General features: G+C 30.7%; 1 protein-coding gene across 3 annotated transcripts in view; it reads left to right on the top strand.

Annotated features, from left to right (window-relative positions):
• LOC145287790 (tyrosine-protein kinase Src42A-like) overlaps window positions 1–16651 on the top strand; it is a 430888-nt gene that overhangs the window by 147357 nt on the left and 266880 nt on the right. For all 3 annotated transcript variants that reach the window (XM_080135622.1, XM_080135620.1, XM_080135621.1), the window contains exon 2: window positions 1902–2023. In XM_080135622.1, the coding sequence (XP_079991748.1) occupies window positions 1902–2023 (122 nt within the window). The remainder of the gene's footprint in view (window positions 1–1901; window positions 2024–16651) is intronic.

The raw sequence follows: 16651 nt of genomic DNA, 5'->3' as shown, positions 1-16651 counted from the left end.
AATCTGATTTAGAAATTTAAAAAATTAACTTGTGCTTTCAGGCATGCACGTATCTCTGTTATAATAAAACTTTGTGACCACTTCTCCATTCAGCTACAGTTCTGTAGGTTCAAACCATGTCATAGTCAATTACGCTGATGAGTCATAGTAACAGCAAAACATGTGTTCATGGAAAACTGCTTTATAAAGTTATAAGAATCGGCAAACAGCTCTTTGAAGCATCTTTAACGAAATGAAAAATTGTTTTGAAGCTGCATTAAGATGTAAATATTTTATTTAAAAAAAAAAAATCATTTTATTTATTTATTTATTTATTTATTTTTTTACTTCTACTCTAATGATGGATATTATATTATCAGAAATTAATAAGAAACATTCCAAGTTTGAAAATAAAGAATCGAATGAGTTTTTGAAAAAGATATTTACATCTTAACATGGTTTCAATATAAATAAATATATATATATATATATATATATATATATATATATATATATAATGTTATTTATTTGTTTTTGCGATATGTTATGAATGAATTCAATTATTTATGAGAAAGTGCATTTTTACCTAAATGCGAGTTGGGAATAATTTTCCCTTTTACCAATTTGGTACCCTCAAACAGGGAACAGCATATATATAGTTTATATTTTAAAAACAATATACATATATATATATATATATATATTTACAAGGGGTCATCACTTACTAAGCCCTGAAGACCCCTTGAGATTAAGGGTTAGTTAATAAGTGTACAGTAGTCACTGAGATAATTAGTGGTGGAAATTCATATGATTTGATTATTTAAGGGAACGGTACGACAAGAACTTGTTTATATTGGATTTGAAAACGCCCATGTTGTAATCAGCTGGAAAGCAGATGAGCAGAACAGAGTTCCACAGGTGGGCAGTTCAGTTCTAAGACAGAAGCTTTGTTTATGGAATTTGTGTTTAGGGAATGGGGAAAATTGGTGATAGCGATTTTTGCTAGACGAGTGTTTTTTGTAGTAGTTTCGCAGATGGGGGGGCATAAATTGGAGCTCAGACGAGCACTTGTCATAAAAATAACAATAGAACAGAGACAGGCTTGCAATGTCTCTTCTGTGGGAAAGAGGTTGCTGGAAGGAGAAGAGGACATTTTCAAAATCTATCTAATATATAAGACAAAATTTGTGTATGTGTTTGTATGTCTCACAAAAACTTTCGACAGACGCGTCGGAACGTGACAAAATCGGTATCGTTGTAAAGCTCGGTCTCCCAGACGACAAATTTTGAAAAATTGGCCAAAAACATGAATTACTTCACCCTCAACTGGGCCGTTTTTTTACAAGGAGGGGGTCTTCTTTTTTTTTTTTTTTTTTTTTTTTTTGTCAACATTTTTACAAAGTCATTGTATTCGTTGGATTAACTACCCTTAATTCCAACGCTCGCGACTTCCAGTTTCGTGATGAATGCATCAACTAAGACGTTATGTTTTTTTTTTGTTTTTTTTTTCACCTTCTTTTCCCCCTTCATGTTACGGGTTCGAGCCTGCGTGCCTGCCTGCCTACTACTAAATTAAAATTTATTTTTTATTTAGACCTCTCTCCACTTGTGTTACCTACTGTTGTTTTGATCTCCCCCACCCCTCACCCCCACTTTTTTAAACACCTCTCTCCATTTAATCCCCCCTACACCACCTCTCCACACCCGGGCAACACCAGCCACCCAGGCTAGTTTTCTATATACAAACAAAAAACAATTGTATCCTAGGGCATAAATATAGATATAATGTATTGCCATATTTGAAAAAAAAAAAAAAAATGGTTCTTAATTCATAACTGTATATAGTTTGAAATGATCGCTTTTTTTAAGGATATTTAATTGATGTAAATTGTAATTTTTGTGTATGTTTTCTCTTTTTGCAGATGGTATTTTGGAAAGATACGCCGGGTAGAAGCAGAGAAGAAATTATTATTGCCTGAAAACGAACATGGATCATTTTTAATCCGTGATAGCGAAAGCAGAAAGAATGACTATTCCCTGTCAGGTCAGTGCATGAATATTGTAGTTTGTTACTTTGCTGCCAATTTTGCTACTAATAAACCAGTTGCTACTTGATCACAGTTCATGAACTATATCCATCATACAAAAAGTTTCAAAATCGACAAAGTTTAAAAAAAATAAATAAATAAAAAATATGCAGATGGTGTAATATTCTAAAACAGTTGATTAAAATTTGATTGTTCATTTTTAGTAAATTGTCTCCTTGGATCTTATTTTGACTAACATTTATGAGAGAGGAGTAACGTTAGAATTAACGTGGAATCCTTCGCTCAATAATAAAGACCAGTGTGTATTTATTTTTATATAGATATAATGTATCCATCCTATCATGAAAAAGTAACTAAGTGTAAAAAAAAAAAAAAGAAAAGTATTTTTCCTAGCATCCAAACAAAACTTATTTATATTGTATCCACGTCTCATCACATAGAATTTAGCTAATAAATTTTTTTTTTCTCTGGCCTCCAAACGAAACCATTTCAAAAGAGGGGAGAGAAGCAAGAAAGCAAATAGCAAGTCAGACAAGTATCTGCTGTCTTTTCTATGGTTTGACAAGATTTGAACTTCCATGCAATATTCTGGTTCAGGTCCACAGGTCTACGGTGTTTACTGCCAGTCGCGGTACTATCTTGGTCGCTGCAAACCATCATGTGTGATTTGCATTCATTTGGGATTCTGTGTTCTATGGAAGGAACCGACGCAACCCATTCTGGGTGAATATTGCCTCAAGTCAAGTCAAGTCAAATATTCTGGAAGTGTATTTTAAATTGGTATTGTTTAATCTGATTTTGCCTGGAAGGTTAATTTGCTTATTGAAGTCGAAGTTTTAGTCTTATAGTTACTTCTTCTAATCTTGTTATTCATGTAGTGTTTCATTATTTTGCAGTATTAGTTTTATCATTTTTTATTTATTTTTTTTACCTGGGAATCACCACTTATCAAGGCCCGAAGGCCACTCGAAGATAAGGGTTAATGAAGGTGGTAGTTTAGTAATTATTAATGGTGTAAATTTGGTAGAATTTGATTATTTATGAGGACGGCTCAACAAAAACTTGTTTACATTGGATTTGAAGGCTATTGTGTTGTATTCCACCGGGAAGCAGGCCAGTGGGACAGTCTTTCACAGACGGGCAGTTCCGGAAAAGAAGCCTTATTTGTGGAATCTGTGTTTAGATTTAGGCACAGATAGAGAGTGGGGAAAATCGTATATAGTGGTTGTAGCTGGTCGAGGGTCTGTTTGTGAAAGCTTGATAAGAAGAGACCATAGATTGGAGCTCAGATGAGCACTTGCCGTGAAAATAATGATAGAACAGAGACAGGCTTGCAATGTCTCTTCTGTGGGAAAGAGTTTGCAGGGTAGAGAAAAGGGCATCACCTACTAGCTTACGAAGCCGGTTTTCTAATGATCTCTCAATGATTCTCCAGAATCAAGATGAAAATATTTAATGTAAGAATCTAAAATGTCCTGCAAGAGTTACCATGATGATGATCATCATAATCTTAATATTAACCCTTTTGGAGCACAATTGCGATAAATCTACCACTCTCCTCGCTCCCTATTTTCTTATTTTGTTCTAACTGGGAATAGAGCATCCTACCGGATGCCAGACATTCATGTCTCATATCTTATATATTCTAACCAAGAAATCTTTTTAACCATCCCTTGAAGAACAATTGTTTCTATCTCTCTTGCACTTGGTTCACCGGTTATATTTGCCAGGTAGTTTCTTAAATTCTTTTTCATGAGTCCAGTTGCTCATATATAATATAAAGAATGATGGAGATCTTCCTAAGATTCCAGTTTCTTTTCATGTTGTAGATAAGACCTTGGTATTTCGTTATATTTGGCCTCGACTCTGTTTAACCCAGCATAATCGGAGACATTAACTTCTAAGGTTGTTTCTCTCTCCTCGTCTTGTTTCACTATGTCAGGTTAAATAGCTCCATCTTTTTTAGGGACGTAGCTATAGAGATTGCATAGTCATAGTGGATTGTTTATAGTTTTTAATAGATGATACAACATGCAAAACTGGTTTTAGTTGTAATAGACACAATAGCACAAATATACAAAATAAATTCAGCAACTGACTAAATATATGCATGAGAAAATGAAAATTTTTCCACCAGCAGATGATCAACCTCATTATAAATTCAAGATGGCCGCCATCACAGTCTGCAAATTAGACACATTTTATAATTTATTTTAATAATTCTACTTATATACTACAAATATCATATACATTGTTTGTGCATACAATGACAGGTTAGGTTTACAAAGTTGTTTTAAAAATAGGTGTAAAAAAATCATTTTTTCTACAAAAAACAAAACAAAACAAAAATAATGCTTATAGGGTTAATAGTATGCATCCATGATTCGGTTATAGTCAAAATTGTATTCTCTTCTTAACTTCCAGTTTCTGCTGTCCATTTGGATGAATAATAATCAAACATTGTCAAGTGAATAAGAAAGCCATTCTTAACATTGGTAGTAGGGGTGGAGCTTCTAGATTATCTGAAAGTAAGATGATCATTAATTAAAAGTGGACCATATTTTGCTTATTGTTGTTGTCCTGCCTGCAGAATAGAAACCGGAAATCAAAAAGAATAGACAATTCTGACTATAACCCATGATTCTTATCTGTAATTTGCTCTACATTCAAAAATATCTCTCTTTCGAAGAAAAGAAAATTTTTTACGTCTGTGTTCACTTTTTTGAAAATATAAGTAAAATAGTTTCCGTACTCAAACGGAAACATGATTGGTTGACACACAAAAAAGGGATAGGCAGAGTACAGATTGGTAAGGCTGTAGTTTTTACGATGTCAATGCCCAGGTTCTAATCTCACAGTTAAGAGGATTTTTATTCTTTTAACTGGATACACGTTTTATAAATTCCAAGAAATTAACATAATAGCATAAAAAAATATTACGTAAATGTTTTTTTGAAACTAGTGACCTCTTGTTTGATAGTCTGCAAAAAATAAAAAAATTGTTATAAATGGCTTTCAACAATAGTTTAAAGCAAATTATTTTTGCTTGAAAACATAATTACTAATGTTTTCTTTTTTGCCAATAAAAACAATATGTAAATTCATTGATCATAGTTACTTACTCTCTCATGAAAATATTAAGTATTTTTTCCTCTAGGAAATTTCGCCAATGTTTTCCTTAGCTTTCCTCTGTGAACTATCCCTGTTACCTCAACTGTCCTATGTCTATTAACTCCAGAACTTTCATCCATTCTTTCAACGTGACCATGCCATTAAAGTTTACTCTTCTGCGCACATATCACTTTGAAACTTTGAGAAAAGAACAAAAAAAGTTAAAATAGTAATTCAAATAATACAAATTCTTATTTCAAAAATTCCGAAACATTCAGTATAGTTGTGGATTTTTTCTTTTATGTTTAAGGCTAGTGCTGATTTTTTTTTTTTTTTTAATTTTTATAGTAATCTATAATATAAAATCCCATCTGTCTATTTAAATGTATGTTTGTATGTCTGCCTAAAACTTTCGACAGAGGTGACAGATTTTCACGAGATCAGTATCATTTTAAGGCTCAAATATCGAAAAATTGGCTAAAAGCATTAATTCCTTCACCCTCAACTGGGTACTTTTCTACAGGGAGGGGTCGTTTTTTCGCCGATATTTTTGAAAGTCACCCCTTCTTTTCGATTGACTAGCCTTAATTTAAACATTCGTCACTTCCGGTTTGGCGATGGGAGCAACAACAAAGACGTCACATTTGTTTTTTCACATTCTTTCCCTCCTACGCGGTACGGGTTCGTGTCTGCCTGCCTGCCTGCCTACTACCACTTTTTGTTTTATTTTTGCTCAACATACACCTCCCAAACATCCGGGCAACACCGGGTATCCAGGCTAGTCTATAATATAAAGGGCAGTTGTCTGTGTTTGTATGTTCAGTGAAAAGTCAAAAATGATAAAACAAATACCAACAAAATTGTTATTTTCTTGAACCAGTGTTGTCCCAGATGAATAATATCTAAGACTAGAAACATTATATATTGTCTGGATGTCAACTGGGCTAATTTTCGCCAGGGAATTTTAGTTTTTCAGAGGTATTATGTACTAATTTGAACAGAAAATGCCAAATAACTCCTAAAGGAATCTGTTATATAAAATAAAGTTATATTTATGTGTGTGTGTGTGTTCAGACAGAAGAATGGGCTGAGCAGAAGAGAGGAGATGGAGGGGTAAAACAGAAGGAAAGAGTGATAGATAGAGAGAAAGAGTTAGAGAAGATAGAAGTTTTTTTGCCCCAGGCTATGCCGGGTAACTCTGCTAGTATGAAATTAAAAAAACTAACTCCAACTTTTTGTTAAGCCGTGTTGCAGCTTATTCATGTTCTCAAAATACTAGATCGCGGTCTATAACTCATTATGACATTCCTTGGAAATAGTCAATTACTGAAATTTCTCATTCCTACTAATTATTATAATTATGAGGAGGAGAAAAGGGCATTTTTACACCCGAATTTCCAAATTTTCAAGTTATTGTCACATATGAAAAAAGTTACATAACTGAAGGTTTGTTAGTTATGTTAAATAAAGCTGTTTCTTTTTGATTTCCACTTTCTGTTTAGTGGAAGCTTTGCCAAGTCTTGTCAGTGTATACTGAAGAAAGTTCCTTCTGATTAATCTTTATGTAATTCCAATTTAATTTAAAATATCTTCATAAAAAAAAACTTCAGTAATTACTATTTGACTCAAGCTCGCTTATTTTTTCGTTAGTTTCCCCACTACATTTTTGGTAGTTTTAATTCATTTTGATTCTATTTTTTATTTATTTATTTTTTTTCGAGATAATATACTTGATTTAATTTGAAGACGCCCATGTTGTAGTCTGCAAGGAAGTAAGCCCATGATAATTTTTCAGTTTAGGTCAATAATAGAAAAAAGTATCTTTAAGATTGCTCTTATTCCACCAAATTATTATCAAGAAAAAAAAAATAGAATCAAAATGAATTAAAACTGTACTAATAATGCAGTGCGAAAAAACTAACGAAACAAAAATAGGCTAACTTGAATCAAATAGTGATTACTAAACTTGCAAAGTGAATAAACACATCTTAAGAATATCCTTTTTTTTTTATCCAATCATTGGTGTGTGTGTGTATATATATATATATTAAGAAAATACCTCTTTAGGCCATGGCATTTTGAAGCTAAATGCTTCTCATTAGAAGAGATGGCCTAAAGAGTTTTTTTCTTCTTAATTTCCCCCCTTTACTTTTTCTTATTGTTCTGATGATATGATAAAGTTATGTATAACCTTTCTTCATCTTTCATATATGTTGACCTGATCTAGCATTGCTCAGGCGTATTTGATCATACAGCAAGCAGTGTAGCCCTTCCTGTGAGTTTAAGTGAAAAATATAATCAAAATGAATGATATCTGTACACAATATAGTAGAGAAATTAACAAAAAAAAATAGGCTAGCCTGAATCAAATAGTGATGTCAGACGATTGCTACCAGTCTTACTGAAAATCTGACACTTTTTAAATATCTGTAGACTAATAAGGAGCTTTGTGTTGCGTATCCAGAGCTACCAAATTCCTCATGAATGGTATTTGCTTACTAGGCTTTACAAGGCAATGATTTATCTCCACTTGGAATATGGGTCCCTCATGTTCGTTGGAGTTGGCAAGGTGTTTTCGGATTCTCTCGAGTGCCTACAATGTCGTGCCATCAGATATATACTACATATTCCATGCTTCAACCCTGTCCTCTCTTCTGATATATAATGATCTGCTTGGATTAAATCTGCTGTCTACTCGTTGGAATGTAACAGTTCCTTCTGTTGATTACTAATTATTTAATGGTTCTTGCATCACTGCAATGCTTAAATATCGCCCTGTTCTGTGGTTAAACAGACCAAATTTGCGACGATGTACACTCTTTGCATAATCACGCTAGTGTTTGGTCAAAGATGTACCGGCGATCTCCTTTCATTCTGTGTTCTGCAGTCCTGAACGTGCTGCCTCAGAATTGTGTGAAAGAACATGTATCACTGTCGCATTTTCAGAGTTCTGTATTTTAGCTAACTATTATGATGTTCCTAAGTTTTATGCATCCCTAATTAGCTTAGTAGCATCCGTCTATTGCTAACGGTTTTATGACCTTGGCAAAGGAAAAGAAAAATGTGGTTCTAAAGTATTAATCGAATTATTCTAATGTTACTCTTTATTTAATCGGTTTTTCTGCAAAGAAATATATTAAAAATCTATAAAAAAAAAAAAGAAAATATCTAAAAAAAACAAACAAAAAAAAAAACATATGGTTCATGAATTCGTGATGCTTTTTTTCTTTGTTTTCTTAACATTTCTTCATTCTCTTTTAAATCTATTTTTAAGCAAAAAAAAAAAAAAAAAAAAGAAAATTAGTGTATTACCAGTCAATAATGCTACTATTTGTTGTCACTGTTTGATTGTGTGTGTTTTTTTTTTTCACTTCTTAATAATAAATTATCTTTTATTTCATTGACTAATCTATTATTAAAAAAAAATGATTGTTTATTGATTTTTTTCCTCTTGTAGACTAGGAATTATGATTGCATGATTTTGAGTGAAATTTAAGTGAAAGTTTGACTAAATCAACAGATGATTGTTTTTGATATTTTAGGAAAGCTAATTAGCCCCATGAATAATTTTTTGTGTGAAAAATTAAGATATTGTAGATTAACACCCTAAGCTAAATATCACTTCACTCTATTAAAAAAAAAAAAAAAAAAAAAAAAAAAAAATAAGATTCATTTTTTTTTGAACACACTGAAAAATTAAAAAAAAAAAGTTATTTTAGAATTTATAGTGGTGGACGAGTTTCCGCATATAAATTTAATGTAAAATGAGCTCCTATTTCTAGGACATTCTAGCATTTTAGGACAGTTAGCAAAAAAAATTATTCAATTATTTATTTCCAATAGGAGATAAATTCAGTGAGTTATTTGAGAATGGGTGGGAGGTTTATTATTTTAAACCATTATGTGTTTGCGACCTTGCCAGTAAGCCTTAGAGTTAGTGTTAAAAAATTTAGTTGACATCCCTATGAGGTTAGAACTGCCCGGAAGTGGGGGATTAGTTTATATTAAATTTATATAAAAAAAAACAGATCCCCCACTTTAAATTCCAAAATTGTTTTTTTTTTTTTTTTGTTTTATGTCAAGTTTTTTTATTAATATTCACATATATAATCGCTTAAAAGAAAAAAGTAGAATATTATTTTTTTTTTTATAATGAGGATGGATTTAGCTTTGGGTGTAAATCTACAGGTTAACCAAAATTAAAATAATAATCAGTATACTTTTATCAAATATTTAATCCATATGTGCCTTCTTATGCTTTTACAAAAAAGAAAAGTGCTTAGCGAATATACATTTAACAAAAAAGTAACAATTTTTACACATATTTTTGCATAATGAGAACATACTTTTGAAACAGTTTTAACAATGATAAATCAGTCTATATTGCAGAAAACAAATATAAACACTGGTCGTCGTCGACTTTCAACCTCAATTGGTTACAAGCAACAAATCATGAAACGATTTGGACGTAAGTCTGTCCATGTTAAATTGACACTAGAATATTAGACTGTACAATAATCATGTTTAAGTCATATTTTATAAGTATGTTATCTTCATTGCCTGTAAACTGTTGCATTCCACTGTCTCAAAAAAGTAACACCTATACGTGAATGTAGTAAACCAGTATGAACTTAGACATTTCTATAATTTTCCACCAATAAAAATCTTTCTAAACCTCCAAAACTAACATTTATACATGAATATAGTAAACCAGTGCAAACTTAAAAATTTCTATAATTTTCAACCAAATGTCTTTTCTATTATTTCCATTTCCTTTAAAACAACTGTCAGTAAGGGAAAAAATTCCATTCATTCACTCCTATCTTTGCTGTAATGTTACTTAGTGACTAGCATCATCAGCATCTATATATATTAATGATGGAACGATTTCAATATCCCCCCCCCGGCTCCAATACAATTACCGATTCCGTACTAAATTCCCGACTCTGATTCTTTATAAATCTCTAACTATAAATTTGTTATTTTTCTTCCTGAATACCTGTAAAAACATACGTTAAATGTGAATATATTTTCTAAAATGTAAAAAGACAATTGTTGTGGGTGATCTACAGATTTTAGTTCTACTGTTAGCTCAAAATCAATAAATATTTATTCTTTTATTATTACTACCAGCAGTAGAAAGTATTGCTTAAAATGAAAGCAATAATAAAGATAATTAAAGGAATCGTTTTTGGTATCAGAAAATAGACACAATTTTTTCCGATACCCCCCCCCCAAAGTTCCGATTCCAATTAATCGTCTGAATACTAATATATATATATATATATATATATATATATATATATATATATACCACACTGATAAGTTGTGATACAATGAAACTACTGTATGTGGATGAGTATAGTTTGCTTTAAGACTTGTTTAGAGTGTACATCAAGGTAATTTATGCAAGACCATATGATGCAGAGGTTTAACGGGTAAATACGAACTGAAGCAACTTAAGACATAATGGTGGAATGAGTTTTAAAGTTTCAACCTTATATATATATATATATATATATATATATATATATATATATATATATATATATATAATGAGTTAAACAGAAAGAACAACAAAAAATTTTATCCGATCTCATAAAGTTTTTTCAACCCAATAGAGCTTTTTAACATGAGTGAGATTGTTGAGATTTCCTATTCATCGCATATCAGACAGCAAGTCTTGACCAGCTCATTCATTTGAAAAGGCCCTATTGTGTTGAAATACATTTGAGATCAGACTAAGATTTTTTTTGTTGTTTTTTTTTTAACTTTTATTTTTGGTCTGCTACGCATTAAGATTTCCTACAAAAAATTGCTCTATTCTTTATGAATATAACATTATATATATATATATATATATATATATATATATATATATATATATATATATATATGCATAATAGGCTGCAAGTCGACGACGATCTGTATCCACTTTCATAAGTAAAAAAAAATAACCGTAGAGTCAAAGTTAAATTTTTTTATTTTTTATTTTTTTTTTTTTGCAGAAGACTTTTTCGTATTTTATGAAGATTTTATAAAAACATATTTGAGTCACAATTTATTCTAATTATATTTATTTTCTGCATAAAAAAAACGCCATCTATCATAGATATTTACCAAAATGAATTCTTGTTTCAGAGAGATGTGTTCCCAACTTAGTACTGCCAAAAAAAAAAAATATATATTTACATATAATTTTTTTTTTTTTTTAATATATACATCCCATCTGTTGGTCTCCAGTGTTTTCTGCATGTCTGTCCTGTTTTCATGTTAGTCTTTTATTTTATTTATTTATTTATTTATTTTTTTTTATTATTACCCTCCCAACCCTCTCCGTCTTATAAGTAACCTCTTTTATTTTATTATTTATTTTAATCGATTGCACAGGATACCTGTGTTTGTTCCCTTTCCAGCGTTGCCACGTGTCAGAATCTCACTATCTTTGTCCCGTCCTCCCACCCATCACTGTGTGTGTACATAATTGTTTTGCCCATGTAACTGTTTCCTTTGTATCCCAGTTGACCAAGTCAATGATATGGGATAACCTTTACCTTTGTCATTACCTTTTTATAGTAACTGTTTTCTTCACCATGGCATGGGTTACCTTGCTTTTATTTTATTTTTCTCTCTCTCACTCTTTGTCTATGATTACCAACTCCTTTTGTCTGTCCAAGAATTACACCCTGTATCCAATCCCCTTCACCTTTTTTTTTTTCTTTTGTTTTATTTACCCTTGTGTGTTCATAATATTTTCCCTTGTGACAGCATGTGTGTGCGCGTGCGTGCGTGCTTGTAAAATTTTTTTTTTCTTAAATAGAAATAGTTTTCCCTATTGTATAATATATATTTTATAACCTAAAAAGAGGAAAATTTATTTAAAAAAAAAAAATACATATATATAGATTAAAAAAAAATAATAAAAAAAACAAAAAAAAAAATTACTTGTTCTCAAAATTATTAAATTTTAGCAGTGGAAGAAAGATACAATCTTCAGTCTAATTGATTAGATCTCAAGGCAGTGGTTCCCAACCACCTTGCCGTGGCACAATAGTGTGTTGCGGAATGATTACTGATGTGACACGAAGAAGTTATAGGTGAAAAACAGCTTTCGTATAGACTACAGCTTGTATCAATAAAATAAAATAAGATATCTGGCCTTGAGTTTTTTATTAATTAAAAAAAAAAACAAAAAAAAAAAAAACGATTTGATTTGAGAATATTAAGTAGGACGACCCCCTGGTATGTTTGTGGTATTATGGTGATTGAGAACTCTAGCTAGGATTGCCGTAGACAAATCATAGGTACAGTGACACCCTTCTACTTCACTTTTTTGATTGGTCTTGTGCTTAATTTTGGTTTTGTTAAACTTTTTGTTTTGCGAAATAAAATATAAATCCAAGTGTAGTATCTGTTCTGATGCTACACTAAAGTTAATTTGTCCTTAGTCAATGTAAGGGAAACCCTTCTATGCTAAGGCAATTTGTACTTTTTGTAACTGCCAGAGTGCCCCTTTTTGGGGGAGCTGGTTTTTCTCCCTCCCTTAAAAACGACCTTGTGTCACATTTTGCTCTCATGCAGAAGCAAATAAATGCAATAAAATACTCGCATATTTTTTTACTTACGTAATACTGATGTTTAAATATAAAAAAAGGAAATAAAATGCGTAATAAATCGTTTGTTTAAATTGTTCAATACTTTAAACTTATCAATGTTTATAAACATTGATTTTATAAACGTTGTGCTGCTTTCTGCCATCTATCTCATTTACAATATTAACATATTTTTTTTTGGTTGCCATTTTTTATACAATATTCATGTATTGTGCGGGCGAATAGTGAATACTTGATATAACTTTTATACGAATAAAAAAATTGCCTTAGATGATTTATTTTATTGCAAAAGTCTTGATACTTAGAATGTATTCATTTTTTGTGATGGGTGTACCGCAAAAATTTAAAGAGCTCAACAGTGTGCCTCAAAAATTTAAAGAGCTCAATACTGTGCCACAAAAACGTAAAGATCTCAACAGTATTCCATCATAAAAAAAAAAGGTTGGGAACCACTGCCTTAACGTCTACTGTTCATTCTCTGATCACAAGCATTTATGATGAAACTTGTGATTTAATAAAAGGAATTATTTAAACCAATCAGAATGGATGATTCTCTTAACACCCTTATCCCCCTCCTTAATCGAAGGCAATACTAAATTTCTGCTGTGTCATTTTGGCTGTAAAACTCTCTAAAGAACTGCATCTATTTTTGAAAAATTTTAGTTCTTAAACATATCTAGACATATATATATATATATATATATATATATATATATATATATATTCTAAAGTAAGTTTCTGGTAGTGTTTTCTCGAACTTTCTTAGGAAAAAAAGGTACAAACGCAGAATAGACATCTAAGAATTTAACAGAGATTCACGAATTTCGACAACAAATTCCGGACTCTGCTGAGATATGCAGATGATAAATTCTGAAATCAAATATTTGAAAAACCCGACCCTTTTACGGTTGGCTTTCTCATATTTCTAATTGGTATCCGTGTTTATATATATATATATATATATATATATATATATATATATATATATATATATATATATATATATATATATATATATAAAGAACATCGCCCACCTTCTTCTATTTAGGTAAAATCGCTTTCTACTACTTTACCTTTTTCTAATATTTCGTAAATATACCAATAATTCTTAATTTGTCGGCCTCTATTTTCATTTGTAATCTTTCTTATCCCTCCCTCCAACCCCCAAAGCACTGGAATCCATATGTCGAAGTGGCTACAGACCATCGCACACACAAGAAAACGATGAAAGAATTAAAAATATATATCATCTGTAAACCCCCCCCCACACACACACACACACAAAAAAGTAACAAAAAAAAAAAAAAAAAAAAAAAAAGCACGAGGTGGGGGAATAAAAGCATTGCTCTATTCTGGGCCACTAAAAAAAAAAATCCACACTAAAGATTTAAAAAAAAAAAAAAAGCATTCAGGGTGGTTAATTTACCATTTAAAAATGTCTTTTTTTGTTTTTTTGTAATATGAGTGTACTTTATTAATTCTATTTTATTACATAGTTTAAAGATTAGAATTTTATTTTGATTTATGTATGAAAAATAATGGCCTCAATTTACAACTTCACAAACACAAGGGATTTCTAACACGAAGTGACTTATGCTCCATCCTGTATCAATGTCAAGATTCATGGAAATCTCCAGAAGTATTGAAATTCTTTAGATGTCTATTCTGCATTAGCGCACACACACACACACACACACACACACATACACACACGCAAAATCATGATTTCAAATTGTCATCTATTAAGTTATTATTGCCAAGTTATCGTCTTTTATTGAATTTGCTTACATTTTTGTATATTTACTTATATCTGTAAGTTTCTTTGTAATTCTTTAATCACCTAGAAAATTACCACAGACTCCTGATTAAGAATTAGTTTTTTGGGGGTTGAAGGGCATTTTTTTTACTATAGGCAACAAAACAAAAAAATGATCCAGAAACATATGTAACAAATAAATGTTACCAAAGGCAAGTTATTCTTCTACCTACTTAGGCAAGTTATTCTTCTGCCTACCCGGGCACAAAATACTGATAGAAATCCACCCAATAAATGTAATTTTGACATTTTTGTTTCTTGACCACTTTTTCGGTTTGTTGTCTGTAGAAAAAAAATGCTTTTTTTTTTTTTTTTTTTTTCGCTATGAGCTTTAAATTCTAGAAATTAATCAAATAATGGAGGAAAAAAAAATTCTTTAATGATTTTTCATTTTTTTTTTTTTTTTTTTTTAATACAAAATTTCAAATCAATGATTGATTCAATCTTTGTACTGATTCCATCTTGTGAATACAAAAACAAAAACGCTCTCCTGGAAAAACAAAATCTCAAAATATTTCTTTTTTAAAGTAGGTGTTTAACCTATTTGATATTATTCTGAAAATAATAAACCTGACACGATTTGATAACAGCAGGTTTGAATTTTAAAAAAATAATAATAATTCGAATCAAACCTTAGTATTTTCTAAGTATATTTGTGTGGATTCAACTTGTCAAATTTTAATATAGTTAAAACCTTTACAAATCTCTGATCGTACTTATACATTATACAATGGTTTGCTAACACAGCATTGATCAACTACATTGAATTAGGAGTGAGCAAAACTTGAATAATGCCTACAATAGAGATTTATATAAATACAAAATCTATAATACAGATTTATATAAATACGAAACCTTTTAATATTGTGAGTGTCATTGAGAACTCGCGTTAGTCTCTCTCTGAAAATGTTTCTAGAATCGAGTTATTTATTGAAAACTGTCTAGATCATCTCTTGTTAAACCTGATGTTAAATTACAAGTGATACAAGTTTATTACTTGTTCTATGATATTCATACATGGTCATCCCTATGTCAGGCTATTGTACAATTCAAAAAAAAAAAATTTGTATAGTGGAGACGATATGAATTTTCTGAGATAATTAATGTAACAGTTGAACGTTTGTAACAGTCGAAAACGAAGAGAAAAATTCCCTTGTGAGATTTTTGTTTGTGTGTTACATAGCAAATAATAAGAATCACAATGAAATAATTGATAAATTTGGTAATTGCTAACAAATTACTATAAATGAAGAGACAGATGGTTTTGAATAAACAAAGGTAAATGCATATTTCAATGAGAAATTTTTTATTTTTTATATATTTTTTAAAAATTTCTTTTGTTTGAGAACTTGTACTTGTTTATCTCGATGGTGAGAATCCTCATCCTCGAGTGGTCTCTGGCCTTGATAAGTTATGCCTATGTAAAAAAAAAAAAAAAAAAAATTTTTTTCTAGAAGTAATGGCAGGGATGGTAAAACTTGCCTCCAATCAGCGTCTCCAAATGTTAAATCTCAGCCTATTATTGTAGGGATGACCGTGTATTCATACTATCTTAGAAACATTTTTTGCAGATGTTGCAATATCATATGAGCAAAATACATTGGAAGCAAAATGTTTGCGAACCTATTCTTCAGATAATAATAAAAAAAATGTTCTTTTTATTCTTTATAAAACCATTTTTCGTTTGTTATTTACTCTTTTATATACATGGTAAAAAGAAATATAATTCACTAGTGCTAAAAACGTAAATCTGAACATTATTCTAATAATTTACAATAAAAGAATTTTCTTAAAGTCTGTAAGTTAAAGGTTAGGCCGACGTGTATTGGAAGTTACGTCATAGGGGAAGTATATGGTAGGGAAACAAAATTAGGTCTTGTCTTTTAGGTCAAGGTGAATGGACGTCTGTTTTTGAGGCTCTTCCATCATTGTTCATCTAATATATATATATATATATATATATATATATATTTATATATATCTATGAGAGAGTGAGTGTGTGTCCTGGTTGATGAGAGCTGCAAATTTTCAGACTTAAGAGTTTTGATCACTACTGTCTGTATGGAATCCTCTGAGTTCACTGT

This window comes from Euprymna scolopes, chromosome 11, assembly GCF_053919585.1.
Source record: "Euprymna scolopes isolate OS-2025 chromosome 11, ASM5391958v1, whole genome shotgun sequence".
In the NCBI taxonomy this organism is placed as follows: Eukaryota; Metazoa; Mollusca; class Cephalopoda; order Sepiida; family Sepiolidae; genus Euprymna; species Euprymna scolopes.
The sequence above is the reverse complement of the archived record's forward strand: the minus strand, read 5'-3'. Positions and strand labels throughout refer to the sequence as shown.